This window comes from Kryptolebias marmoratus, linkage group LG19, assembly GCF_001649575.2.
Source record: "Kryptolebias marmoratus isolate JLee-2015 linkage group LG19, ASM164957v2, whole genome shotgun sequence".
Lineage (NCBI taxonomy): Eukaryota > Metazoa > Chordata > Actinopteri > Cyprinodontiformes > Rivulidae > Kryptolebias > Kryptolebias marmoratus.
Genome location: NC_051448.1, coordinates 5232969 through 5249632, shown reverse-complemented (window position 1 = coordinate 5249632; position 16664 = coordinate 5232969). Strand labels below are relative to the sequence as shown.

The 16664-nt window shown below is 39.4% G+C and overlaps 1 protein-coding gene across 1 annotated transcript in view; it reads right to left on the bottom strand.

The window, feature by feature from the left end:
- Nucleotides 1-7667: 7667 nt before the first annotated feature.
- thbs1b (thrombospondin 1b) overlaps nt 7668-16664 on the bottom strand; it is a 12569-nt gene continuing 3572 nt past the window's right edge. Inside the window, exons 8-23 of the mRNA XM_017412031.3 lie at nt 16274-16370; nt 14478-14651; nt 14137-14313; nt 13874-14047; nt 13607-13734; nt 13351-13503; nt 12982-13200; nt 12366-12473; nt 11867-12026; nt 11641-11759; nt 10407-10641; nt 10094-10321; nt 9384-9655; nt 9189-9286; nt 8942-9081; nt 7668-8851 (exon numbers count right to left, since the gene is read on the bottom strand). Coding sequence (XP_017267520.1) covers nt 8844-8851; nt 8942-9081; nt 9189-9286; nt 9384-9655; nt 10094-10321; nt 10407-10641; nt 11641-11759; nt 11867-12026; nt 12366-12473; nt 12982-13200; nt 13351-13503; nt 13607-13734; nt 13874-14047; nt 14137-14313; nt 14478-14651; nt 16274-16370 — 2490 coding nt within the window. The 3' untranslated portion in view covers nt 7668-8843. The remainder of the gene's footprint in view (nt 8852-8941; nt 9082-9188; nt 9287-9383; nt 9656-10093; nt 10322-10406; nt 10642-11640; nt 11760-11866; nt 12027-12365; nt 12474-12981; nt 13201-13350; nt 13504-13606; nt 13735-13873; nt 14048-14136; nt 14314-14477; nt 14652-16273; nt 16371-16664) is intronic.

Here is a 16664-nt window from a genome sequence, read left to right as displayed (position 1 = left end):
CACATATATTCTACATCAGCATGTTGAAAATCAAATATGACATTCCCAGCTGTCATTATATCACAGAAACTTTACAACTAAAACTGCAAAATAATAACAAAAAAGTAGATCAACAGCTTGTTGCAAACATTTTAACTTACAGCTAAATTTGTCTAATCTGTTAAGTGTGCAAAGATTTGTTTTATTTATTTTTTTGCTCAAAAAACTGTTCTGAAGCAGGTGCGTTTAATAATACATTTTACACATGGAGCATTTCAAAAGTTCTTTTGATGTTTTTGGATAAAAATCAAGACGCGATCAATGTAATGAGTGATTTATTGATTCCTTATCCTGCCACGTTGTCACTCAGTTCCTACTGTAAATGTGGTTGAAGGTCTGTTGCCACTGAGTTTGTGGCCAGATGTTTCCACATTGGATGTTTTTCACAAACGGTCGTATCATACGCCCAACTGGAAAACACACAGGTACAGAGCCTTTTGGAACAAGATGTTCCCTATCGTCCTAGTTCCCACAACACAAACACGTGCTGATAATTGACATTTGAGGTCAACGAAGGAATCAACTTTTAGGGAATGACAAATATTTCGACTCTGTAGCACATACAGTATGTGGATTTTTGGGTTATTCGTGGTTTTGGCGACCTACTTTAAGTGTCGCCAATATTTGTGCAAAACTTTCTAATTCAGCTTTCCGTTGTCAGCGAACTTCGTCCTGCTCTAGAGTCCTTCCTGTGACACAGAGATGAAACACAGGTGTTTCTGTCTCAGCTGTTTAAATCTGAGATCCTCATGCGAAGCAAATCTGTTGAGGAACTCTGTGGAAATCTGTCTGCCACAACTATCCCTAATATTTCACATCCGTGTGTGGAGAGCAGGGTGGAGGGGTGATTTCTGGTTAAACACAGAGAGAATACTAGACATTCTGTTGGCTCTCGTGTTCACATTGAAGACATGATGTCCATTTTCAAGGCTTACTTTATGTCCTACTGCTATCTTATTAGCTGCAGGACGAAGTCTTGACGCTCAGCAACCAGCTCAGTCAGAAATGAACTGCATACTCCTAACTTAGCCTTCTGAAGTCCTTTTAAACCGCTGCAGCTGCTCTGCTTGCTCTTACAGTCATTACTAGACCTGCGATTTTACAGTGATGTTAATGTGCAGCTGTGTTGTACTTGCAAGGATGGCAGAGGCAAACTGAATGGGCTCATAGTGTCTTTGCTGTGGCAGGGGCTCTGTTTGAAGCTGAGTGTGTGACTCCTCACAAGGCCGGGCCCGGCAGGAATTACAGGTTGGTGGATAAACAGAACCTACGGAGCTGTAGCAGGGTGTGCTCCGTTCAGGAAATTAAAAGCCTCTGCTTCTTCCTTCAGTCTGCCCCGTCTTCTCTCATCTGCTGCCAGCTCTGTTAATGAATGGCACACTAAGTGTTTAGGGTCATTCTGCTACCATTGTCTGCGGGATGTTGGCCTTCATGCAGAGCTGAACAAGAGTAAAATAATAATGAATGCACATCACCAGAGTTTTATACTAAAGTTATCTTATGATGAGAAGGAACAGAGTTAAAGCCATTTTGATCAAACCTTGTAAATGACATTATGTGCAATTTCATGCAATATTGTGCTCAAATTTAGCTCAATATCTGGAAAAAAAGAGTTACAGCCACAGCTATGTTGGCTAATGTCAATTAGCTGCAGGGGCCATCTTCAATTTCACAGGATAATCAGTTGTAGATGTACACGCAGTAATAAATTGCAGTGATATTTTGCTAAAAGATAGACAGACTTGACAGGAAGTTAATGCCAAAGTTGTAAGCAAACTATTATGATTTTATTACAATGTGTAAGCATTCAAAGTATGTGTTGGGGATAATCTGCAGCTCCTACTATGTTCTATATTACTGGGGGTTTGTATTATGAAAGTATTAGCAACAATTTGACAAACTTAATACACAATTTGTAGATGCAGTTGCCACATTTGGCTTCATTCACAACTTTGTTGTTGTAAATACTGGGTTTTGTTTGCAATTATTGTATTAAATAGATCATAAAATGTTCTATTATTTCTAGTTTTCGTCAGATATAAAACTAACATTCAAAGCTGCAAAAACTGGTTTTGTTTCACTACATCTTTAAAACTAGCTAAACACAAACAAGTTAAAATATACCAGATAATTTTAGAAACTAAGAGAATGCATGACTAAACAAAAAATACAAAACGGGGAAAAAAATCACAGTAAGGATCTCATTTTAGATCACTTATTTCAAATCAATTCAACTTTTAGAGGAAATAAAATAATCCAGTCCAGGGAAAGGAAAAGCTGCACTAAATTCAGCTCAAAACAGTCAGGAAAAGAGGATTCTGCATCATTGTGGTTAACTGGCTCAGTGAAAAGCTTGTAGACTGAAGTAAAGGAAAGTATGTACTTGTTTCTACACTGTTGAATAAAAGTAAGAATTTGTATTATTTAATACAGCAACAAAGCAATGAGCAAGAATGAGATTGATCCATAAAAGAATTCAGGTTATATAATGGAAGTCGCCAACAAAGTTGTCTTACGTTTGAACACTTATTGTCATTAAAGCACTTTCTTTGGCTCTAACTGTTGGCACTGAAAAGGATAATGGTAAGCTATTGGGCTTGTATGTGTTGCATCAAAGGTGAGGAAGGGATTTTTTTTTTCCTTTAAAATATTAGCAGCTTGGTTGAGGTCATCAGGTGCAGGCAGCATCAGGGTCAGAGGTCAGAGCACATTCTAGTCAGGAATCCCAACACGTCTGCCAACAATCACAGGAAGCGTTTTGTTCTATTGGGGGAATTTCTGTATTTAATGAGGGCTTACAGAGGGGAATTACAGAAAAGTAGCCAAAGTGTTTATGTGATTATGCGGCAGTTATGTCACTAATCCTGACATAATCAAAAGAACAATTTCTTTGTTTCACGAATGCAGTGATTGTTGTAATTTTCTTCAAACTGGCCTAGGCCTGTTCTCTGAGGCTGCTGTTGGGGCTTCAGAGCCAGAAAACGTAATGCTCCAAAAATTATGTTCTTTCCATCAAGTGTTCCTGAAAAGTGTTCCCGTTTTAAGTGACATACAACAATAACATCCAGCTGTTTTAATAAAAATAAAACTTCTGAGGGATTTTTGTGTGTGCGCGAATGTGTAAGAACTGCACACAGTCTTGAAAAACGGAATGGACTAATCACATTTTACTAGTTTTTTGCAAACATCTAAAAAAATAAGCATAAGTGAGTCGGAAGCAGATTGATTCTGAGTTCTGCAAGATAACATTAATGATTTGCCTTTGCGTCCCTTTGCTTTACAGTTATGGCAGCAGGAAGTCAATTCTGACCATTTTGGTGTCCACTTCTTGTATTTCTTCACAACCTAAACGTGAGTTTTTATTAGTCAATAACATATTGTCTCAACCATCTCCAGAAATAATTAAATTTAACCAAAGGACTACTGAACTATGAATCTACTTGGTGCAATCTAGCCAATGACAGAAAAGGGCCTACCCAGTTTCAAAAAGCCTGCTAACAATATATGTTTTTGGAAATTTATTGTGGAAAGGATCAGCAGTGATGTAATCCATGCAGAAAGTGGATCATGTAATGAGTCTTCTAAACATAGAAAAGTGGAGTTTGTTTATTATGAAACTCTGACTTTTAGCCCCAAAGCTAACCATTTATTGCATTTATTTTCTTTTTAAATTACTTGGTCATATTTATTTATTAAGTCAGGTTTTAAATACAGCAAATTACATGTTTTTTTGTTTTCCTGAGACATCTATGCATGTTTCAACAAAAGGATGCATGCCCATAACATAAGGGCATGGTTGCCAAGGACAGTGGTACAGGTAGTACATGTGTCTGCCTTCAGTCCAATAAAATCTTATCTCAAACAGAAAGGGTGTGGAGAATTTTAAATTTAAAAAAAATACAGTGTCGGTATAACACCCTACAGAGTCAAAACAGAATGGGACACAATAACATCACACATTCTCATCGTTCACTGGCATGTTGAGAAAGACGATCGTGTGATTGGAGCCTAGACACCAAACTCAAACTGTATCCTGCTGCAAAGATATATAAACATTTACACATGAGCTGTCTGACTTAACTATGGTTGTTGTGACAATAAAATGTTTGTGACGACGAAAAAAAAAAAAGGTTTTCATTTGTGAGTTTCATTGCTGTTGCTTTAACTCTTCATTTGAAATATGCCCCTGAACAATCACTGTTTGAAGTGTTAGATAGCCCTCTCTTTGTTTTTAAAAAGAATCAGGACATCCCATGAAGAGAGCATGCAAAATGTGGGGATAGGGTTTAGTGGTGAAGGGAAGATATAAAATGGGACTCACCTTTGGTATTCTCAGTGCTAGACTGTACTTTGATTATACATAAAATTATTGCAAAGTCCTAAACACTTTGCTGCTCCAGCATTTTTGTTGTTAAAGACATAAAATCATATATCTATGACCAAATGAAATAAGGTTGATTAGATAAAAACAAAGAGAAACTCGTGTTCTAAACAAACAAACAAAAAACACTAAGAAAGTGTAGGAACTCCTGCAAAAAAAAAAAAAAAAACCCTGAAAGCAAAGACTGTTAAATGTGGTCTTTCTTCTATGATACTGTTTCTTGGTTTCTACAAATACATGTGCCAACCTTTTCATAACAGAGTTTGGATGACTCAAAACGTTACATAACCTGTAATACGAATAAATTGACTATTTTAACTCCCTTGTTGCCTGAAGCTGTTTTTGTCTCAGAAACATTTGTGTGCAGGTGTTATCCGGGTCTCATTTTGACCCCACACCTTGGTAACCACAACAGAAAGAAAAACAATAATCAAAACTGCATTCCCAGGCTTGTTTTGACCTAATCTTTATTGTTCAAGAAAATGTTATTCTGCTCTGTTTTTGGTGCCAGCTGCTGTATGCTCAGACGTTAACCACGAGCGCAGACGGTGGAGAGCTGTATTAATGAAACACTGCGATCAGTGGGGGGTTCTCCATCTTAACGCTTCGGTACGCCTCCACCCACAGCAGGGTGAAGCAGGGAGGTGCTGACTGACAGAGTAAGTGGGAAGTCAGATCAAATATGTTGTTTTCACGTTTGGAGTCTGAGGTTTGAGGACCGATGTGTTAAATTTAACTGTGTCAGTTGTGTGGAGTGTTTCCACCTCGCTGTCTGAACTGCAGGAGCTAAATAAAGCTGTAGTAACAGCAGGGTGGAGGGCCTTTGTGCTGTTCATCAGCACTTTGCAACGTTTTCCCTTAACTGCAAAAGGTGCTTTTTGAAGTCCCAATAAAGCAGCAAGAGGTTATGAGTCAAGTTTTTTTTCTTTTTCGCCTCCTTTTTATCATTATTTGAAGCAGGTGTGGAAAGTGATAAAAAACAGTTTGTGACTAGACAGCTGTCAGTTTTCAGTCTTGGTGTTCTGGTGAAATAGATCAAATAAAATCTTTTTTTTTTTGTTGTTTTTCACTTTGTCATAAAATGTCACAAAGATAAAAAAAGGCAAACTATTTCTACTAAAATATGGGTAGACATTTACCTGCTGTGATTAGTCAAACACTCATTTAGTCAAAAAGTAGATGCAAACTTATGGCATGATATGTGTAGATTATTTACAGAAATTGTTTGTCCACCTTGTTAGTTGTGTTATTATTTAACTGATGGTTAAATATGTATGTATGTTTCAGACATCTTGTCAGGATTTGAGTTATTTATGAGTTGTTATGTTTCTGTAATTCTTTTGTATTTCTTGTTTACTCTGTGTTTTAGTTTTATAAGTTCTTGTGTAGTTTTGCTCCCTGTGTTCTTTGTCATTTTCACTCACTCTCCCTCAGTAGCTTCTTTGTCAATCTGCCTCAACCACCCACACCTGTACCTCGTTGCCAATCAGTTCACCTGTGTCCACTTCCTCATCAGCCCATCTTTAAAATCCTGTTCTCGACTTCACGTGCCCTTTGGTTCATTGTTTGCTGTCATGTTCAGTCTGGTTCCTTCGTGGTCCCAGTTTGCCAATATGTGTGATTTTGGTTATTAAGTCTCTGCTGCCATGTCAGCCCTTTTGTTTTTGTTTCTTTTAAAATGAATTCAGTCTTGTTTGCATTTTGGGTCCAAATCCTCAAACCACTGATCATGACACACCTAGTTTTAAGACATTCAGTAGCTCCACATTGTAATGATCTTTATTAACCTGTTCTGGGCTTTCACTCTTAGTATATTAAATGATTTCCTGGATTGGAGTTTGGTTTATAGATTGGGTTTCAGTAAAAACAAAAATGAATGGGGACACACCTTTTCACCTATAGTTTGAGTACTTCACTTATTATTCTTTATTCTCCTCTTGGATTCAGTCATAAATCAAGTTTTGTTTTTTTTGTTTTTTTGCCCTGAGTCAAGTATGTGTTAATAGCATTGGTTAATATACAATGAGCATGGCTAACGGTTCGCTTTAGACCTTTGTTTTTATTTGTTTATTTTATTTTATGCTATTTACCATTTCCTCTCGATCTTCAGTCTTTTCAGCACATAAATCAAAGTTTGTGACAGAGTCAAGATGAACCAAAAGGAAGAAAAACGTGTAATTACTCCACTGTTGTGTGGTTTTTAACAGAACAGGCATGAACAAAGTAAGCTGTGAGCTTTAGCTGCCATTTTGCTACGATCAGCTAGCCTCTTCCTACTTTTAGTATGTGTTGTTTTTTTTTTTTGGTACTTTCAGATTTTCCCTAATGCTTTGATTCTTTTAGCTTCTACCTACCATTTTATTTCTTTTTGTTAGCTTTCTGCTACATTTAGCTAACCTTTTGTCCTTTTTAGCAAGCATTTTGCTCCTTTTAACTAGAAGCATTTGACTTCTTTTAATTTTGACAACTTGATTTCAGTGCTCACATTGCATTTCTGCAGATATATAATTCTTTAGTTGTGATTGTATTCACTGTAAATTTCGTGTGTACAGGGGTCTATTATTAAACGCTGATTTATTGCACAAAAGAGGAGAAAGTGAACAAAAGCAGACTGGTTTCTGAGTTTTTACAACTATTTATTTTCTTAAAGTATGTAACAAAATATTTGCTATGAATAAAAACAGCACTTTGCATTTCACAACTAACAAAATGTTTACAGACAAGCGAAACTAAATGTACAAAAATAATAGTAACATTGATACACAATAACACAAAAAAGGAGGAAAACAATAAAGACCATACCATCCTCACGTCAGTGTGCAAACTGTTTATACAGATAGATATGTGGCCGCTTTGTAAGGCGACAGATCCTGATAAATTATTTAAATAGCATTTATCTATACACACACACACACACCAACACACACAGCCACACACACACACAAATCAAGCTCCCACAAAAACAGCTGAGAAATAGAACAATAACTTATCTGCTAAAAACAGTATTGTACATATGTGGCAAAGCAACATTATAAAAGGCAAATCTCCCGTTTTTACTTGGGTACAACATGGGACTGAAAACTGTTGTTTCTTGAGATATGAAAACTATTTACAGCTCATACTCCAGTAGCACTAAGATGTCCATCATTTCAGAAAAATAAGAAAAATAAAAAAAAACATAGGTTGTGTTTTTGTTTGATTAGATTATAAACAGCAATGAGGTAATAATTGTATATCAAAAATGTCCTTCATCTCTCTCTGCAGAAAAGATAAACAAATCACAAACTGTACATTTAAAAGCTCTATGTGATAAAAAAAAATTACTCTGTACTGTTAGAAAAGCTCAGACACATCTTGGTCTGACAGTTGACTTTACCTCATGGTGGATAAGTTTTACAGTAACAAAGATAATGTAATTAGGATTTGTTACTTTTTTAAAGTACCAAACATTTTGCTTTTTACTGCCTACATTGTAGACAAGAGTCAATAAATTAGGTGTATTTACATCATTTCATCTTGACATCCTCAAAAGTTGAGGGAGATAAATTTCTTCGGTGAACAAGGTTAATATGGAGGGACGTTTGGATTTGTGATTACAGGCTGCAACAATTTAGTGTAAAATATTTCTGCATTTTTTTTATTGGTTTGATGTAAGAAGATCATCACTTCTTATCCTGAGAATCAAAAATCAGACAATAGCAAATCTCACGATACTTCTATGTAAACTAGAAATGGAATTTCTCTACTCAATAGAGATTTTTAGGTAGAAGGATAAAAAACTTTCTTGCTCCGTTCATGGCTAGTCATAAACACATACTCCCACAGCGTTATGTTTCCCTCAAGCCACCCCACTTCCAACAAGTCTTTGACAACAAAATATTCAAAACAAAAAGTGTTGTCTTCATTTTTCGAGTCCTCATATGCTGCATCATTCAAAAACAGTTATATGGCTGGTCTGGGATTGAAAGGTTTTCTTTTCTTTGGGATTTCTATCCAAAAAGTAAGGCAGAAATGCTGAAGAAGTGGGACAAAAAGACAGAGAGAGATGTAAAGGCTTGGAAGTGCATAGTTTTCTATGACACAGATGAATGAGGTTTTTCACAGAGCTGAAAGGAAGCAGAGCCAGAATGAAGAGATGTTGGTGTCCATCTTGCAAAGCTAGAGTTTCTTTATGGATTTTGTTTTTGTAATCTCCAGCAAACCCCTGTTCTCTGATCCTCAGCTGGCAGTCAGCTGATCGGTGCTTTACCCAAACCAACGTCAAGTTACCCTGAAGCTAACAGGTGCCATCTGCACCATTCAAGAGTGAGTGCCATAGAAGAAAGCGACGTGGAGACAAAATCACACCCCTGAACTGTGCAGGAGAATATATAAGTTCTTTATACAAAAAAAGGTGCATTCCTCAGAGATTTCGCCCATCTATTTAAGCATCTGTTAAAAGAAAAGACATGGTGTAAGGCTTTTGCATGTGGCATAATAAGTGACAGCATTTTAAGAAATGTTAGAAAAGATAATACCCACCTCTGCATTCATACTTGAGGTCTGAGAAGTATACCATCTCTTGTGAGAAGACAAAGAGACCTAGCCTGCCACCTGCATACATCTTGTCGTAAATGGTACCAGAATCTGCCATGATCTTCTTTCCCTCATACATCACAACTCTGTGGAAGAACAAGTTAAAACTAATGAGCTCCAAAGTGTTAAATGTCAACATCAAACTGGGTGAAAAGAATCTCTTTATGGGCATTTGTTAGTATTCTTTTCCCACCTGATGAGTCCTGTTCTTGGCCTGTGGATCAGGTGCCATCTGTAGGCAGTGAAGTCTTTCCATCCAACATTCTTAGGGTCATGCCAAAGAGTGCGAACCTAACAGTGAGGACGTAAGGATCAGTGGGTTAATCCGCTTCACATGCTTTAAATTATACGTCTAAATCAGTCAATGACTGATACAAGTCTAGCACACCTGTCCTGGGGTGTTGCCTGTGTGCCAGAGGGCGTTCCTGAGGTGCTCTCCGGGGCCAGTGGTGGAGTTCACCACTTTGATGGACAGACCCGAGTAGCCCTGGGCTTTTGTGGGTTTACTTGACCAGTAGGTCTGTGTGATCTGCTTCCACATCACTACATAGAACCTGGAACTGGACTGGTACCCGAACACAAAGCCGGCGTAATCGTCGTCCCTCTCTGTGTTGATGAAGAAGGTTCCGCTGAAGTCCACTGCGTTAAACTCGTGGTAACCTGTTGAAGACACAACAAGCCGAATAAGGTTAAAAAGATATTCTAATGTGGATATGAAGCTGACCATTTAAAAAGGTTGATGCGAGGGACAAAATTCTGAAAAAAAAAGATTACATTTGCTAGCAGCAAACTTCATCTTAATAAAAAATAATAAAAAAGAACATTTAATTTTCTAAATTTCTGCCATTTCACTTGCACAGTATTGTTTGTGTTTAAAGCGATTGATTAAAAATGAACTAAAACTAACTAGTACAGCCACTTTCTATTGAAACTGCATAGCCAGTTTACCCAATGCTAACCACTTCATGTAAAATGTGTTTGATGCAAATTTTGCACGAAGCAACAATTTATGAGTTAATTTGACAGTTTGATGGAAACATAGCTTTTGCTCTGTGTCTTCACAAAACTTGCACAACTCAGTACATTCTTTTTACTTACCAACAGCAATGCCAGGATCACAGTTGACAGTCTGAACCAGCTCCTTGCCCTGATGACGGACCACCCAGTTGGGATCGATCTGGGAGGTGCCTTTTGGATCCAAAGGAACCATCTGGAACTTGCGGAAGTCTGTCTGACTAATATCAAAGTTCTCGGGACACACATCATAGATGTCAGGCACGTTGTCTTTATCAAAATCATATATGCAAGCATCTCCACGGCCATCACCTGGAAAAAAAACCCATTTCATGTTAATTAAGAATTAAACCCAAGTGGTATTAACACTCTGAGACACATTTGAGACTTTTCTAACCATCTGAGTCCAGCTGGTCAGGGTTGAAGGCCAGCCTGCAGTTGTCTTTTTCATCAGGGATGCCATCGTTGTCGTCGTCATGGTCACAGGCATCTCCCTTGCCATCTTTGTCGTGGTCAGCCTGGTTGGCGTTGGGGATGTATGGGCAATTGTCCAGATTGTTTTGGTGTCCATCCTCATCGATGTCCTGGTTGCTGTCACATTTGTCTCCCACACGGTCATCATCCGAATCCACCTACAAAAAAAAAACAAAAAACAGTGTGTACAAATCAGAATTAAGGCCTAATATGAATCTTAAAGTTGAATCTTCTTTAACCCGGGATTGTCGCTTTTGAGAAAGAGTTGTTTTAAGTCTGAAAAATGATTTAAAAAAAAACCTGGTATTAATTTGGCTAGCTATTAGCTTAGCTTTGGCAAAGACTTTTGCCTTCTTCTGCATACATTCTCTGTGACTGATGTCACAGCTGATAAGATGCCAACTACTGATAACTGTCAGACAGAAGATCACTTCAAAAATCACCAGACTATTCCTTTTATGAGAGAAAGACTAACGACGATTCCCCAAGACCATTGCTTTTCCAACTTCCACTTGCTTGTTTGAGCTCTTCTGGTTTCTGCAGTCCTACCCAGCAGGTCTAAGCAGCCTTTGTTGTACGAAGAATAGGTGCAAGGAGGAAGTGAAAATTTTGAATTCCTCAGTTTAAAACCTTTGTACAATATGAAACAGCTGCATCCATTTCTATACATATTTTTGCTGGCCTGTTTAAAAAACCACTGAGTTTTAGGCTTTGATGCACCCTTCCTTACCCAACTTTCTCCTGTTTCCTGTTGTTCAACACATTCCTATTTCTCAGTGTAGCATGGCACAGGTGGACTGCGCCGACAGGGCATGCACATACCCCAGGGCCAGCCCATTCCTCAGTAATATCCAGCCTAGGGCCTCTTTCCTCACATTAGCCAGCTAATGTCAATGGGCCATTGAAAAGACCCCTCGCCCCCCCACCACGCCTTATTGAACTAATGTGCCCTTGAGCTGCATGCAGGATTTGCCCCACCATTACATGGCGTGATAAGGCTTAGACAGCTACACAGGGCTAATCACCGAAGCTCTCTCTCAATTGAAAGACAGATATATGCTGAGCTAGAGAGAAAAGCAGGGAGCTGAATGTGGATTATTGTTGTTGGGTGAGGCGGAAGGAAATGGGCAGGGGTGTATGTGTGTGTGTCCACACACCTGATCGGGATTATGTTCCAGAGGACAGTTATCACACATGTCTCCCACTCCGTCCAAATCTGTGTCTTTTTGGTCAACGTTGTATACGTAGGGACAGTTGTCCCTCTCGTTCAGTATTCCTGTAAAGATTAACATTTAAAAAATGATAGAATGCAGAACAACACTCACTTCATAACGGACAGATAAATGTCAGATTTAAGAGGCTTGTCTTCTTCACAGTTCTCACCATCTCCATCAATGTCCACAGCGCAGGCATCGCCCTCGCCGTTGTTGTCCGTGTCTGTCTGGTCTGGGTTACTGTTGTAAGGACAGTTGTCACAGCGGTCGCCCACTTCATCGCGGTCATAGTCATACTGCCTGGGATTGTACACGAACGGACAGTTGTCCTGTTTCAAAGAGAGAAAGATGAGGAGTTGATGACAGGTTTTCAGGTGCATTTTCTGTCTGAACCTGTCCATTTACAAGGAGCGAGCGATGCAGGATGAAAAGGTTCTTTATCTTCAGGCCCTGTCCCCATTCTGAAGTTGGGATTAGTGTCAAACAATGGAGGTCCTTTTTCTACCTCAGCACTGGAATGTAGGGTTTGGGCTCAAACTAATGAGAAACGTTTGCTTTCCAGCTGAGTCCCACCTTCCTTTTTTTCTTTTTACTAGAAAGTGTGAATGATGAATCCTTTTATATCACACACTCACTTCTTGCAACGTTATCTGGATAGTTTTACTGACCCTATCATCAGGGATGCTATCGTTGTCATCATCGTCATCACAAGCATCACCGATTCCATCCTTATCATAATCTTCTTGCCCCGAGTTAGGAAGATTGGGACAGTTGTCCTAAGAAACAGACAATGCGATCAGACAAACTCTAAATATAATACAAAAACTAGAAACTGTATGCTCAGTGCTGAATGACTCTGCTGAAATGTGATGAAGAATATATTTTTTTACTGAATTGTTAAAGTTAAAACAAGCAGAACAGAAGCAAAAATCAGCAATACAACAACTAAAAGCTAAAATGTGCAAAACATTAGGATCAAATTACCATAATAGTAGCTAATAGCTAAAAAGAGCAGAAGGAAAAATTAATCAAGTATGCTGAAGTAGAAATTGTTTTGTAAAAAAGTTAAATAATTCATAAAATATCAAAGTTACAGATAATAAAAATCATATCATTCTATTCCCAATTGAGCCAAACATTTTGATTTATGACAGATTAAAATAGCCCAAAGCATGAGGATGTAGTTTGATTTAAAAAAATGTACAGAAGGAACTATAAACAACAATAATCTGACCTTAAGGTGTAAAGGTAATTTTAAATCCTTGCAGTTTGACTGCTACTTACCTTTTTGCAGTGGTAGGTGGCGTTCTCCACACAGACCAGATCAGCATTGGGCCATCCGTCCAGATCTGTGTCCTCTCCACAGATGTGACCATTACCAGCATAACCAGGCTTGCACTCACAGCGGAACATGGGATCAGCAAAGTGTCCGAGGTAGTTGCAGCGGGCGTTTTTGTTGCAGTCATGGCTTCCATCGAGGCAGGGATTACGGGGCGTGCATACCTGCAGGAAGGATGGAAAATGATCAGACTGACTGTGCGGAGTGGCGAATCAGGACATTTTATTTTCAGCAGGACAAACTTTGATTACTTTAAATGGAAATGATGTGTTTGTAGGTACCAAACTGTTTAACTCAGACATGCCTGCACTTACCTGCTTGTTTGCTGCAGCTTGCTCCACACCTCGGCCGAATGGCTGGGGTCCTGTGAAGCGGGACGGGCAGGGCAAACAGTTGTAGCCTGGTTGTGTATTCTCACAGCGGTGCACGCCATTAAACTCGAAGCAAGCATCTGGGACCTCCTTGCACTGTTTTTGATATAAAAACACTTGTAACTGTTAAACAGGTGGCTCCAAGCAATCCTTGTAGCTGACATAATTACAAATAAAAGGTCATAATTACGAATTTTACCTCATCGACATCTTTGCACTTGATGCCATTGCCCGTGTAGCCAACTGGACACTTTCCACACTTCCAGGAACCATCAGGGAAACTAGTGCACTTGGCTCCAGAAAAGCAAGGGTTGGACAAGCACCCATCTAAAAACAAGAATGCAACCTCATTATCAAAATCTTTCTGATGCAACTTGTTTTTCATCAGAAAAGTCTTAAATTAAAAAAATAAAACAATTTATAGGAAGCAGAAAAAAAGGCTCTGTCAGTGAATAAAATGACTCACCAATTGGACAGGATTTCTTGTTGCACATCTGTTTGTCTAAGGCATCCCCAACACACTCCTTGCCACCATGCAGTGGAGAGGGGTTGTTGCACAAGCGATTACGAGTCTGAACGCCTCCACTGCAGGTGAGAGAGCAGGTACCCCAGGGTGACCAGGGCCCCCAGTTCCCATTGACTGATGGAGACGAGACAGAAAATATTTTGCTTCAGTCGTCATTGTAGATAACAGGAAAATGCAATGCGTGGTGGTTTATTTAGACTTACTGGGACATGGAGACTTCTGGCACTTTTCGGTTTGCCGGCCCTCTCCCACACACTCCCTGCCTCCAAGCTGAGGGGTGGGGGAGTTGCAGAGGCGGATACGAGTGATGAGACCAGCGCCACAGGTGACGGAGCATGATGACCAGGGTGACCAGTGGCTCCAGCTGCCGTCCTGCTTGACTGAAGATTAAAAAAGGTCATAGGTCATTTAGCGGGAAGAAAACTGTTGGATCACTTCAGCATTAATTTATGTCTCTCAGAGAAAACACAAATAAACACAAATTATTTATACTGTGAGCTTGATGTTGATTTGTTATTATTGATTAGCTTGTTGTGGTACTCACAACGCTTGTCACACTCCTGGAGGTAGCAGTCACGGGTCTGCACAGAGGTGCCCTCGCAGTTGTTATTGATACGGTCGCAGGAGCGCCCACGCTGCTGGATGCCCCGCCCACAAGACACGGAACAATGGGTCCATTCAGACCAGGGCGACCAGCCGTCCTCTGCATAGTCACTCGCTGAGCAGGAGAGAATATGAGACAGAGGGAAAGAAGGAGACAATAAGTGCTATTCCAGCGAGGCAGCGCCCCTTTTCAAACACCCCCTCCGAGCCTAAATGAGGAGGGAATGCACCTAAAGTGGAAGGCTAATGGAGCGGATTTTAGCTGGGACTCAGACATAGATAATACCCTCAGTTTAGAGCAAAGACAAAAAACTAAAACTCTAAACGGAGCCAGAGAAACAGAAAATAAAGAAGCTACAGTCCCAATGCACAGGGATGTCCCTTTCTTTGTTTCACTAAAAGGAGAAAATAAAAAGAAAACATGACACGCATTATGTGTAATACCTTCAACTAGGGGTGTAATGTTAACAAAACAAGTTGATATTTTAACAATATTTTTTAAAAAAGCCATCTCAGACCATTAAACGGGTCACGCTCATTTTCACAAGGTGCCAAAATGAAAAATCTGATGAAAGGCAAACATTTCTTTCAACATGTTCTTTAGAAATTAAATATATTTTGTGGTGGAGACATTTTTAATGATGATTTCACCAGACAAACTCATGAGACGGGGTTCTTTTTGGTTCGCAGGACAGTTTAACTCAACGAGAAAATCTTGTGACAATTAAGTCTCGTGAGATTTAGTGCCATGAGGTCTTGTCTCCTTGCCTTTTTTGAAGGCACTGCTCTAAAAGCCTACTGAAGCCTCCTCATATGTAAATGGTGTCTTCACTCAATGCCAAACACATTTGTTTCGTCTACCTTTTCCCAAAACTGGCAACTTTCATCCAATTCAGCTTGAATATTTAAAAATGCCTTCAGCACAAAAGCTCAATGTTTCAAACACATAAGCATCCTTTCATTTCCTCGGATGTTATTGCAGTTAAATCATCTTTAAAATTACAAGGATTTCTCTTGAATAGACACTTTTTCATCCAGGGGAATATTTGTGGCTTTTTGTTTAATTTGGCAAATAACACATAAATGGCCCTTTCAGTAAACGTGGCAGTGATTGAATGCGCCGTCTGTTTGTTGAAATGTATACACACAAGCATATGGTGACCATTTATGTACACATTTACAGTATAGGGCTTTTTGTTGCTGCCGGTGCAGCGCACATTTACATTTAAAGGCCTAGCTTTCATTGAAGGAATGCATATCACCAACCGCCTTGATGCCAGTTTTAGACTAAGATCATCCTATGTTGGGAAACGATGGACTACAAGAGATTGTGGTTAAACCTTGCAAATGCTGTTAAATGCAATCTGATGCAGGTATCTCACATAATCTGTTAGAGCTTGGAGTATATGTTCTGAATGACTGTCAGCTAAAAGACAAATAAGGTTAAGTCTTACAGTTAATGAGATGGTGTGCAATGTGTTGCCTTCAAAGTATATGTTAGAGACGATGCTTAGCTACTTCCACCAAGTTTAATTAGCTGAGTTATAGTTATTTTTTTATGAAGATGACTATAAGTTAACCAACTGTAAAGTTTCATCAAAATCAGTTAAAGAAACAGTGATATTTTGAACATCGAACACACATAAGCAAAAACATTATCGCTCCACCTTCGGTTTTGGTGGCGGGCAATAACTATGCAGGCAACGAACTTGACCTATTGCAAAAATGAACTCTTACGTGTTCCACAGCGGGGGCAGCACTCTCCGTCAGGAACAGTAGCATTAGCGCAGGGGATCAGGGGGCAGGAAATCTTGCGGCAAACGGTAGCAGAGTTCTGCACAAAGGGATCAAAACACAGATGATCAGACGTGTGGATATCAGCGAAAAAAGGCAGCAGGCGGTTCCAAAGCGACCAAACCGAGCTGTGTAAATCAATTTCAATCAGTTCGGGTTTTTTGTTTGTGTTCGTGCAACTAACTCATTACATTCCCAGTGAAAAAATACACTATGCCAGAAAAACTAAAGCACACATCTCTGGCAGAGATAGAAAACCCCTGCAGACAACCACTTGCCCACTGGGTCAAGGGGGAGAGAGGGCATGAAGCCAATTCCCCCCACCCCCCACCCC